General features: G+C 50.4%; 1 protein-coding gene across 3 annotated transcripts in view; it reads right to left on the reverse strand.

The window, feature by feature from the left end:
- Positions 1-12,949, reverse strand: part of CHRDL2 (chordin like 2) — a gene marked incomplete at both ends in the record, with an annotated part of 31,320 nt that overhangs the window by 16,378 nt on the left and 1,993 nt on the right. For all 3 annotated transcript variants that reach the window (XM_081239964.1, XM_081239966.1, XM_081239965.1), the window contains 2 exons: positions 130-223; positions 4,286-4,398. In XM_081239964.1, the coding sequence (XP_081096090.1) occupies positions 130-223; positions 4,286-4,398 (207 nt within the window). The remainder of the gene's footprint in view (positions 1-129; positions 224-4,285; positions 4,399-12,949) is intronic.

Genomic DNA, 12,949 nt, shown 5'->3' on the forward strand with positions numbered 1-12,949 from the left:
CTTCTGGTGTCTGCAGACTGCCCCTCTCATTCCAGGGGTCTCCTTCAGCTGGAGGCCTGTGTCAGGAGTGGGTCAAGGGTTAGTGGGCAAGCAGGAGGCTTGCACAAGGGCAGGAGCGCGGCTACTTACCCACACACCGGGGACAGCACTGCTGTGGCTCGGTCACAGGCTGGGGGCAGTGGACAGGCGGGCAGTGGAGGCGGTAACAGCTCACATGGGCACTCTGAAGGGGACACAGAGGTCAGTCCTAGTTCCAAGGAGCCATTGTCTCCCACCGTCCTCTCCCCAAACCCCCTCCCAACTGCAGGACACTGTACTCGTTTTAAGCCTGCGATGAGATAAAAGTGATAAACGCCGTGTGTTCAGTCTCTCCCCTTCACCTGCTCATTTGTGTGGCTCGCCCATCCATGTCCCTCTCCCCCACGGAGGAGGGCACCGTGTGCCTGGATTTACACAGATCTTTTGTGTCCCTTTGTGGTATTTGAGAAATACAAGTAAAAGACTGGGTTATTCTAACATTGATCTTGACTGTGCTTTTTTAACTCCAGGGCTTTGTTCTTTTACCTCTGGACCTGAGCCTCAGGACTAAGAGAGGAGTGTGACACAGAAAGGGAGGTGACAGGGATGGGGACACAGCTAGAAACAGGATGTGGAGAAGACTCAGGGCTTTGTGATCTGCTCTCTGTATCTCTGGGAGGTGTGGTTGATCCCACACAAAGCCTTGGGATTGGTACTAGAGGAAGGGCCTGAAATCTTGGACTTTTTCAAATATAGCAAACGAGAGAGAAGGGGCAGAGAAGCATTCACAGAGATGAACAGAAACAGAAGAACTGGAGGGAGAGGCCACCACTGGAGATTTTCCCAGGCAGTTTGTCAGCCTGTCACAGCCGTCCCACACTTTCCTCTCCCTCTGCTGTAAGGGCGTTGCCCTGTGTTGTAACAAACCATTACATCTGTCTCTTCTATTCAACCGCGAATTCCCAAGAACAAGGGCCAAGCCTCACTCTATTCATCTCTGAATTGTGGGCACAGGGCCTTGCTCCAAACAAGTGCCTGCTGAAGTTCGAATGAACGAATGAGTGAATGAATGAGAGCCAAGAGGGGAAGGAGAGATGGTCTCTTCCTTAGTCAGATGGAGCCAGCTTTGTTTAAACTTTGGAGTTGGCAAGTGTGTTTCCAGCCCCAGCTGAGTGCCCCCGAAACACTTCTCCCAAGGCAGCCTCCTGCCCCATGGAGAACCCTGGAGCAGGCCTTAGTCTCTCTGGGGTCACTGCTTCCCCAGATGGCCAGAGGTGATCACAAGGATTAATCAGTGCTAAGGGACGTCCTAGAGTCCACAGGATTGGTCTGAGCTCCAAAAGGGGCCTTCTAGAGGCCTGGCACACAGGGGTGTTTGATAAATGTCCAGAGGGTGAACGGAGCCCCTCAGGTGAGAAACCAGGGTAGAGTATGAGGAACTGTGTTGTCTGAAGAGTTAGAATCTCTCTCTTCATGCTGGCCTTGAAGGAACCAAGGGGTGGAGATGATGAGCGACATGCAGCAGGAAGTAAGGCAGAGACAGGCTCGGGGGGCGAAAGGGCAGGGGCAAGGCAGGAGGCCTTGCAGCCAAAGGGTGCCTCTCAGGAAAGTCATAACTACCACTTATTGAGTGGCTACTAGGTACGGGCATTATGTTCTATAGAAATGCATTCTCTCACTTCATCCTCTCAACAACCCTAGAGGTAGATACTATTTATTATCCACCATTTCAAAATGAGAAAAGAGCCTCTGAGAGGTCAAGTTGCCTAAGACACACAGCAGGTGAGCACTGTGCAGGGTCTGTGCACTTTCATGAAAGTGCCTCTGGTGGAGGGGGCGGGAACTAATTCATTCATTCAATGTTTACTGCATGACAGCTGGGCGCCGCATCCTCTTCTGAGCACTAGGGGCATAGCAGTGAGCGAGAGACAAGAGTTCTGCCCTCACGGAGCTCCCCCCTAGCAGGGGGAGACAGACTATAAAAAATAAATAAGTAGGAACAAGATCATGTCAGATGTTAAATTTATAACGGGAATAAAACAGTGTAATGGGATTGCCTTAACAAGGTTAGACTATTTTAGAAACAGCCATAGAGAAAGCCTCATAAGGAGGCAACTTTATGTTATAAACTGCAAGATGAGAAGGAACCATTCCTGGGAAGATCTGGGGGAAGAACATTCCGGGTGGAGGAACAAGTCGGAATGAGTTGAAGTGTTGGTGCAGGTAGGAAATGAGGTTGGAGAATAAGGCAGGGTCATATCACATAGCGCCCACAGCAGGCAATTTGAATTTTACTTTACGTGCAATGAGAAGCTATTGGAGGGTTTTAAGAGCTTTTGAATGACATGATTAGTTTTTTGTTCAGAAAAGATCCTTCTAGCTGCTGTGTGGAGGACAGATTAGAAAGGGGTACAGGGAGACCTCATGGGATGCTCACATAGCAGCCTAGGTGAGAGAGGAAGGTGGCTTAGATTGAGGGGGAGCAGTGATGATGGAGAGAAGGAAGGGATTCAGGGTGTATTGGGGGGATGCCGGCTGCAGCCCCTTGGGGTGAGGAAACTGTGTATGTGTGAACTCTGGGGAGGGAGAAATGAATTAGCTCCACTGGATCACAAAACTTGGACTTTGTCAACTGGACCGCATGATATGTCTGGAATTTTCTGTTATGGTTTCCTTCCTGTTTTTTGGCTATATTTCACAAAGTTCTTTTTGAAAAAGCTGATTGGCCTCAGATGTGCTAAGGAAAACCAAGGGGAAGCAGGGATGGGCGGTTGTGCTCCCACTGGCGTCAGGTTCGACCAGGGGCCAGCACGGTAGAAGCAGTGGGGAATCAGAGGGAAAGACCCCAGGAGGAGTGAGACCCCAGTGGTCAGAGTTAGGAGAGGGGCTGGCCCACCCCCACTCCATGTCCCAGTGTTTCCTCAGAAGCTCTTCTCTGCTCCCACCCTGAGGATTGTTTTAACAAGGGAGGCTCTCACAGCCTTGGCTGTGCAGGGAAAGAGAGGAGCTAAGGGGCTGGCTCCAGCTGGGAGCTAGGTACTCCCTCCCCCCAGCACCCTTGCCTGGACACAGAGAGCTGCAGACTTCACACCAATGAGACTGGGTCACCGGGAGCTGAGCCAGAGCCGAGGGGGTTCAAGCCTCCTAAATCAGCGGTCCCCAACCTTTTTGGTGCCAGGGACCGGTTTCGTGGAAGACAATTTTTCTACGGACGGGGCAGGGTGGGGGGCGGGAATATTAATTCAGGTGGTAATGCGAGCAATGGGGGGGATGGTTCAGGCGGTAATGTGAGCGATGGGGAGCATCGCAGCAGGTGAGGCTTCACTCGCCCACCGCTGACCTCCTGCTGTGTGGCCCAGTTCCTAACAGGCCGCGGACCGGTACCGTGGGTTGGGGCCCCCTGTTCTAAATCACTCCCTCCTTCTCCATCCTCTGACCCCATACCTGGCCTGGGAATTCTGGACCACATGGGGGTCTCGTTTATTCCACCCAGTTGACTGTACAAGGGCCTGTGGAGGGTGCTGGGTTGGGGTGGGCTGGGGGGAGACAGAAGATCTGGTCTCTGCCCCAGTTGGTATAGCCTTCTGCAGGACCCTGAAATGGGCATGAGTGAATGCCTAGGAAGACCTGCTCCCAGGGCTCCATCTAGGCGAGGCAGTAACTAACAGACACAGACAACCATTTTACTTGGCCCACAGTGATCAGGAGAAAGGGACAGAGAAACTTATGTGGCCTCCCAGAAGAAAATACTTGCAGCTGAGGGATCAAGTAAGGCTCCTGGTGGAGGTGGCATTTGGGTGAAGCTGCAAAGAATAAATACTTGGACCAGTGGTGTTGGGAGAACGCATCCTAAGGCAGGGCGGCAAGAGAGGTGGCTGGAGGAGATAGCCCGAGGAAAGGAAGGATTAGGAGGTCAGGTCAGGAAGGCTGTCTTCTGCTGCATGGGCACAGGGAGGCTGGCACCAGCAGGAAAGAAGGCTGGATGAGAGATGGGAGGCCTGGGTCCTCACCCCAGCCCAGCTACCGGCCCACTGTGTGATTTATCTCTGGGAGGCGCACAGTAGGCATCTATGCCTATGTATTAGATACCCAGTAGTGAAGTGCTGTGGCCCCAAGTCCCTCAGTTGCTGCTGACAGAGCACGATTCTAGGGGGCCCAGTTCCAGAGTGCCCCTGACCCTCAGAGTCAGGCTGTCCTCCCTCCCTCCGGGGTGCCTTCACTGGAGGTCTCCCAGACATACCTGTCACAGGTGGCCAGAGGAACCTACCTCGGAGCAAGTACAACGCAGGCAGTACATCAGGCCCTGGGGCTCCAGGTAGGGGTGCCAGCTCTCGCCGGGGGAATACCTCTTCCCGTGGAAAAGGCAGAACATGTCTGGGCCTGGCAAACCAACCAGTGCTTTATCAGTCCCAGGAGGCTCCAGCCTGAAGTCCCTGCCTCATCCCTCCTTCTTTCTGGCTCTAGTAAGGATGTCATCTGGACCACTCAAGTGAAAGAGAATCCACGGGATGTGCTCTCCTAGTCAGAGGGCCAGAATGTCTGAGTTTGAATATCAGCTTGACCACACACTTGCTGTGTGACTTTGGGCATGTCACTGTCCCTCTCTGAACCTTAACACTTCTCTCACAGCGTGGTTAGGGGATTAAGCAGTGAACATGCTTTACAGATTTAAATTGTGGTGTAAATGTTAGTTATTATAATTAGATGAATAATCTGAGGCCCAGAGAGGCCAAATTACACCTCGAAAAACACACAATAAGTCAGTCATCAAGCAGGGAGGACAGCCAAAGTCTCCTGACTCACAATGCAGTGCTCCTTCTGCCCTCATAATCACACTTGCTTCCTTTTCCTTTGTCCCGTTTTGCTTATTTTTTACTACATCTCTGCACCCTCCCCTCCTTTGCCCTCTGCTGCTCCCTTGCCTACACACGCGTGCGCACACACACACACACCCCTTCTTCTGGGCCATGTGACCTATCTTTCGAATAAAGCCCCTGACAGCAGCTTTCTTGCTTTCATACTCTACTGTGTCCCTATATCTCATTGAGCTCTGATGGAAAGGGCTTGAACTGGGAAAACAAAGTGCTGCCTAGTGAAAGGTTGTTAGAAAACTGACTTTTAAATATCCTTAAAAATAGTCATTGGTACTGTGCACATCACCTGATTACTTTTGTAATCTGCTTATCAGTCGTCGATATGTAGATGAATGCTTCTAAGAATGACTAAAATAGTTTATTTCCTTATGTGGGTTAGATATCTCTCCTGCAATCCTTCTTTCTTGAGACCTCCACCCCTTCTCTCCTCCCACAGCCCATCAATTGCCCAGTCTTTTGAGCTCTGTCTAGAACACTCATGTCCTCACCTCTCACCAGCTCAGCACCTAGCCCCAGGTCAGGGCTCCAGGTCAGGCGTTGAGGCCCCCTTGCTGTGTTCCTCTGCCTCTGGCCCTACCCCTGCCAACCCGCCTCCATACAGGTACCTGATGATTTTTACAACTCAGAAGGGATGCTATCGTTCCTACAAAAACCTCTCCATTATCCAAAGAATAATCTAAGCTCTTTCAGGGGGAAACTGGGAGGCCCAGCACAAGCTAAGTATCCATAATGACGTGTTGAATTAAACGAGATTGAAATTTGGAGAAAGGAACCAACATTTGTTGATGATATTCTATTTATGTAAATTACTTAATTATCTTATTAACATCAATGTTTTGAGAATTAAATTGAATAAGGCTTGGAAAGTGCTTACTTAGCCCCGGTCCTGACACTTAGTTGAATGCTATTATTATGATAATTATGGTGACAATGACCCTGCAACATGGACATTATCATCTGTTCAAGATTCAAGAGGATAAAGTCAGTTTTGCAGGGTCATTGGGATCCTTACCATGATTATAAGAAAACTAGATGAGAAAACTGAGGATCACAAAGACTGAGTGACTTGCCTGAGGCCACCCACCTATTGATTTGAACCCAGGACCCCAGGTTCCCAAGCGGAGATCCCTTTAGTTCACCTCACCTGCCATGGCTTTTTGCTCCAACTCAGGGCCTAGAGGTTTATTCTCTCGGTCCCCCGGGCCACCATCCCCCATTCGCTATTTTTTTCTCTTGGTCCCCTATTGGTCTAGAATCTAGAGATTGCCTTTCATGCCTCCTCCTGCACACTTTCTAGAGTCTCACACTTTCTGAATCATTCTCTTAGATGTTTAAACTCACAGAATCACAGAGCATCGAAAGCAGTACAGTAGCAAGGGCAGCTCACCCGCGAGGTCAGAACCCCCTCTCCGTGCTGGGGATGGCCTGGAGCGGAGGACAGGAGCTAAGGGCCACTGCGAACCTTTAGAAAGTTTCCTTTGTGAGAAGCTGAGACCAGCCTCCCTGGGTCCCTGCGCTGCTTCTGCTCTGCCTCTTGGGCCTCCCCGAAACAAGGATTTGAGGCCGCGGTCGAGATGCCCTCAGAGTCTGTGCTTCAGTGGCCACTGGGGCGGCCAAGGCTTGGTTTGCTCCCCACCCACTCTCCAGCCCCGCATGGTTAGAGGGGGATCAGACAGCAGATCCCGTTCCCAGCAAGGCCCCGGCTGGCCCGTATCAAATGAGCTGTGTTTATCTCTCAGCCGCTGCTGGCAGAGAGGGCAGGACACAGACCCAGCTGGGGTGCTCGGCAGGGCCAGCCCAATGCTCCGAGGATTGAATAATGTCTTTCTTCCTCAGTCCCTCCCCCACCAGAGAAGGGAGCGATTGCAACACCGCTGCGGCCTTACGTCTTAGTCTTGCTGCTGAAGAAAACCTGTCCCACCTTCTCTGGGGCAGCCCTGTAGCCCGGCCCCTGTGCCAGTTGGCAACCCCTCTCCCTCCCCGCCGGCTCAGAGCATGAAGACAGAGAGAATGTCTCAGCCCATGCCCAGGCCAGGAGGTCCCTTCCCCACCACGGACGGACCTGGCAGCAGCTAAGAATGTGGAGGCCTGGCAAGCCGTCCCCCAACCCCAGGAGTCCCAGGCCCACCACGCCCTCCAAGGTGACAAGCACTGCCCAGAGCTCCCTCTTCTTCTAGGGAGGTGAGTGCCCAAGGCCACGCCAAAACCAGGCAGGAGGAAGAACTGCCAAGACCTCAGGCTGCCTCCGTCCCCACAGTCCTGGCACTTGCCCCATCCTTGCACTTGGCTGGTAGAAGGGGCTCTAGCTCCTTGTGCCACGAAATCACTGTGTGATGTTGAGGAAGACTCTTTCCTTCCTTCTCTGAGCCTCAGTTTCCCATCTGCAAAATAAGGGGTGGGGGTGAACTTGGATCTTCACGGGTTTACTGTACAGATAGTTTCTGAATCCGTGATTTCAAAATTCTAAGATTCCAAGGTTCTAGGTTTCTAAGATTCTACATTTCATTAGAACACAAAGCTTCTAGAGTTGTAGGATGTTGTGCTTCTAAGATTCCATCATTTCAAGCTTCCATGATTTCGGATGTGTTGATGGTCCCATACACCTAGGCTCTCAGGGGCTCCAAGGGGGGCTAGGATGAGGCTCAGGCAGCCCGTGCAGCCAATCCTGATGACATGGAGGAGGAGGCAAAGTCTGTCTCTCATATGCCCTCCCTTCCCATCCACCCTCTGTTGGTCCTCTGTGGCCTTCCCACTCCAGCCCCAGCCTGAGGCCTGCCCTGCTTCTTCTCTCCACCCCGCCACCATAGCTCATCCCACCCATCATCTCTTTCTCCAACTCAGGGGCCAACTGCGTCTTCCCTCGGGGGACTTTTGGAGTTAATGTGCCCCGTCAGTGATGTCTAACCCGGGAAAAAGACATTCGTGGAGGAAGTTTTTGTTTGAGGAGGACGATTGGCCCTGTTCCAGGCTTTAGAGAGACAAAGAAGAATTAAAGTGGGACAGGTCTCACACCCCTCAAAACCCCTCACCCAGTGTGTATGCAGTTCCCAGACTCTGGCTTCAGAGTCCAATAGGCTGGGGCTCAAACTGGATTTGGCTTTTATCTGCAGCCTGCATTTAGACAAGCTATTTAAACAGTCCAGGCCTCAGTTTCCATATCTGTTCAATGAGATCAGTAATAATCTTTGGGGGTTATTGCAAAATTAAGTCAAATAATATGTGTAATATGCCTAATGCCTGCCACATATTAGATGCTCAATTAAATGGTAGGTTAAAAACAAACAGACAAAAAGCAGACCTGGGTGCTGACCCCAAACTTCCCTAACAGTCCATTTCTCATGGTATTCCTTCTACTCCCAGAATTCTGTTAGGGCATGAACATCATGGTGCCTGCCATTAAGGTCAAATCTCCCAGGTCTCAACCTCACCAACCTTGCTTTCTGTGGTTCCCTGCATTCTCCTAGCTCCACTCACAAGCCAGACTCCCTCAACACCACCTCTGCCTACACAGATCTGGGCTGGGATACGGCCATGAAAGTGGTCAGAAAGGTTGGAGGAGAAAATGGGAGGGCAGGGATGAGAGGCCAGAGATCAGGCTGGAGAAAGAGCCAGAGGCTCACGAAGGGCCTTGAGACCCCCAAGGGCAAAGGAAAGCCACAGAAAGGCCTTAAACTGGGGTGTGCCCATGGTCAGATTTTCATTTTAGAATCATCACTGTGGCTGCAGGAATGGAGAATGGGTTGGAGAGCAAGACTGGAGGCAGAGAGACCAGGGAGAGGCTGTTACAGTCATCTGTTTTGAGATAATGCTGGCCTGGACCAAGGCAGGAGCAGTGCTGATTGACAAAAGTACAGATTTGAGGAACACTAAGTAGGTACAGTAGGTAGGCTTTCAGACAGACTGGATGTGGGTGGAGAGGGTGAAAGAGCAGTCAAGGATGGGACTGAGGTTTCAGGCCTGAATAACCAGGTGAACGTGGGGTTCTTAGCACAACAGGCAGTAAATGTTATTGTCATTAGTTTTGATGTATTATTATCATTAGTAATAGTAACATTAGTTCCTGCTATTCATTCACTGATTGAGCATTTTGTATATCAAGTCATACATGTCCATGGGCCTGGTACATAACTAAATAAGACACCCTCCCCACCCTCAAGGAGCTTACAGCCTAATGAAGAAGACAGATAGATATGATACATACAGTTGACAAGTTCTAAAATAGTGGAAGCATGGGGGCTTGAGGGAAGGCTTCCCTGAGAAGGTGCCTGACCTGGACCTTGAAGGAGTTAACAAGGCAGAGACGGGTTGATCTAATCTGAATTCAGGGTAGCAACATTTATCACACAGACTCTGGTATCTGTCACAATGTTATCACGTCACCCCAGCCTGTCACAAGCATGCTCCCACCTGCTTTTCCAGCAGAACTCTCGGTGGTGGCCCTTTTTTAAGCCTCACCTCCTCTTGCTAAATTTCTCACTCCCCCCCATCCAGCCCCCACCCACACTTCTTCAGGCTTCTGTGCCTTTACACATGCTGTTTCTTCCACCTGGAATGTGATCCCCCATCTCCAACGTTTGACCAGCTCCTCATTCTTCCTGTTTAGATGACACCCCGTGAAGCCACCCAAACCTTCCGGGCCACTGGCCAGTCCTTCCTGTGAGGTCCCACAGAACTGAGTTCAGCCCTCTGTCACAATTTTCATCATACTAGATTAGAAAAACTTATTAAATGGATTCCTCTTGCTTACTAAACTGTGAGTTTCTTGAGAGCAAGGACCAGATCTCATTCATTTTTGTATCTCCAGTGTTCCATGCAGAGGCTACATAGAGTTGGCACTTGATAACTGAATGCATGATGAAAGAATGGAGTTGAGGGAGGTTCTGGAAGAGGAGGTGATTGCTGGTCCTTAATCCTGGAAACCTCTTGCTTTAACAAAAAGGGAAATTCATGATATGACAGGAGAGCCAAATCCCTTTAGGCACTTTGATCTTGCCGCCTAACGGGAATTAGCCTTTGACCTCCCCTTTCCATCTCCCATCACCTGAACTCCCAAATTACCCACCAAACCAAACACCATGTACAAAAAGGCCAGGAGCTTGGGGAGGTATGCGGCTGAGCGATTCCATGATCTTCACGTGTAAGTCAAAATTCCCAAACTGCCCCATCCAAGGTCAATGCACATTCTGCCTTGAAACCCTCATGCTACGATAAAGGTCTCTTATGGAGTAGTCAGGAGTGGGTAGTGTGGCTGGGAATTCTTCCAAAAAGAGACAGAAAAGACAAGGAAGAAACTTCTGGGCTGCAGAAGGATAAGACCACGAAAATGGCACCAGGTGGAGCTGGGGCTGGAACTGGGGCTGGCCTGTCCCCAGCCTGAGAGGACTCAGGAAACCTTAGAGAGAGCCAGCCTGCGAGGGAATGTGAGAACGTTCACAGTTTTTCCCTCGTGCCCAATCAGCCATACTTTATTTATGTATAGCTCCCTTTTCACACAAACAAACTTGCTCCCCTCTGAGACATAAGCTCTGCTCTGGGCACTGGCACTCGATGGGGGAGGTCTCCTAAGGGAATCAGAAGTAAAAACCTCGCTCCTCAGTGGCTGAGCTGTGCAACCTAGGGAAAGGGCCCTCACTTCCCTGAACCTGAATTCGTATCTGGCACATGGCAGATGTTCAGAAGCATAGAGAGACCTCAAAGGAGAGAGTCATCAAACCAGGAAAGGCAGCTCTGTTGCCTGGCAAAAGTCAGGGGGCATAGAAGACCCTATTTACATTCCATTCTGCCTTGGACATATACATTTATAGATTTACAGAATCTTAGAAAGTTAGGGATTGAGAGATGATGTCCAATCCCCTATTTTACAGATGTGGACACTGAGTCCCAGAAAGGGATTGGGACTTGTCTAAGATCATTGATTTTTGCCAGCATGAACTCTAATGCCAATCTTCAGATCTGGGTAGGTGGAGGCTGATTATAGGAAAACCCATACCCTAAGGGACAGATCAGAAGAAATGACTTTAAATTGCAAACAAAAGGATTTAGCTGAGACACAAGGAAGAATCCTGACTGCAACAGAAGAGTGTGGAACAGCCTTCTCTGGGATGGGATCCTGCCCAGAGGCAGGGGGATGCCTGCAGTGATCTCTGCATTGCACCTCCCAGAAGCACTGCTCCCATGCCAGTCCTATTCTTTGGGAGTCCAAGGGATTCAAGGTCCCTCTCCCAGAGCCTGGCACCGTGGCCAGCGGCTGGGGGAACTTGAGAGGCCAGTCCTGGAACAGGTGCAACAGCTGGAGCAACTGCACAGCTGCTGCCCTGCTCGGCTCCGCAGCCTGCAAGCCAGTGAGTGAGACAGAGACCTCTACTGGTGGGAGAGAGGAGGTGCAGAACCTCCTAGACAGACCCAGAGAGGGGCCTGACTGGAGCCAGATGTCAGCCCTCTGTACTCACTGTGCCAGGCCCTCTAGGCACTTTCCTCTTGGTGTCTGAGAATCAGTCTGTCTATCCACTCCTCCCTGGCAGGGCAGGAGTACCAGGCTGCAGACCCACACTCTCCCAACTCCCTTTTCCAAAGGTCAGAGCAGACTCAGAACCAAGGCAACAGCATCTTTGGGTCTTAGAGTCTTAGATTCATGGGATGTTAAAGCTGGAATGGTCCTCAATGATTATCTATTTGACTTCAACCATCTCACTTTACAGCTGGGGAAATCTCAGGGGCAGAGAAAGGCAACTTGCCCTGGGTCACAGTTGGAATTGGTGGCAGAGCCAGGGCTGGAGCCCTGACCCTCTGATTCCAAGTTTGCCCTCTGTACCATATCATACCATGGGAGCTCCCTTCCCGCCCCATCTCTGCCTATGGGGTCTGGGGTTTTGTCACCTGGGAACAAAAACGTTGATTCCCATAGTATATATAACCCTTGGAGATAGAATAGAGGAGCCGATGTTTTTACCTGATAACTGACTCTCTCCTGAAGTCAGGATTGGCTGGAGGGAGAGATGAGAAAGCAGAAGTGTGCTGGACACCTTAAAGGGGTGTGGGGAGGGCACAATTAGTAAGGAAAGAGCACAAAGAAGAGGCGCTGATATAGGAGAAAGAGCACTGGAAAGGGAGTCAAGGTACTAGGCAGGTTCTTGTTCCACAGACAGAAGGGAGGGATGGGTGCCCAAAGCGACTGACATCATGTACGCATGCGGCTCAGCCTGGGACTGGCAACAGTACTGGTCAGTGACCAGGTCAGGGACCCCACCCTGGCTAAGGGCTCTAGCTGGGAATGGAATAGGAGTTTGATCTATGGTAGTGTTTGAGGATTAGGCCTCAGCCTGTGGCTGGAGTTGAGATTCAGTTTGGGCTATGATCAAGGCTCAATCTGTGGCTGGAAATAGAGCCAAGGATAGAATAACCTTTGTTTGAATACCCTTGTGCTTTAAATAAGGAGCAAGCTGCCACGCATGTTCACAGGACCTAGGCATTCTGCAGGACTGGGCCACATCAGGAGTCAGACACCACATGGGCTTGAGAATTTCCATCTGTTGGTATCATTTCTGAAAGCACCTAAGATGTCACCAGGAGATTTCTTATCTATAACAGGCCCGAGATCTTACTAACTAAACTTACTAAACTAAGACGAGGGTCTTCATAGGAGATCTTCAAATAAGACCTCGGCAAATGATTGTAGGATTGTTTCTAGATTCATAGGTTGTTAGCACTACACAGAATGAGGCTCAGAGAAGGAAAGTGATTTGTCCTAATTCACGCAACCAGTAAGTGACAAATTGGGGACTAGGATCCAGGTCTCTGTTCTTTGCTTTAATAAATTTGCTGTGTGACTTTGGGCAAGTCACTCCCCCTTTCTGGGCTTCAGTTTAACTATAAGGATTGGTACATCGAGGGGTAGAAGATTTTCAAAGGTTCTTCTGGCTTTGACATCCCAGAATCTTACACCCCTCTGACTACCAGTCTACCTCACATTAACTCAACAGTTCTGCTCTGAGGTTTTTCTTGCATGTCGGGAACTAGGCTCCAGACTAGGGGAGATGGAATACTGGCAGCACCTAGTG

This window comes from Mesoplodon bidens (assembly GCF_964165515.1).
Source record: "Mesoplodon bidens genome assembly, chromosome: 7".
NCBI lineage: Eukaryota > Metazoa > Chordata > Mammalia > Artiodactyla > Ziphiidae > Mesoplodon > Mesoplodon bidens.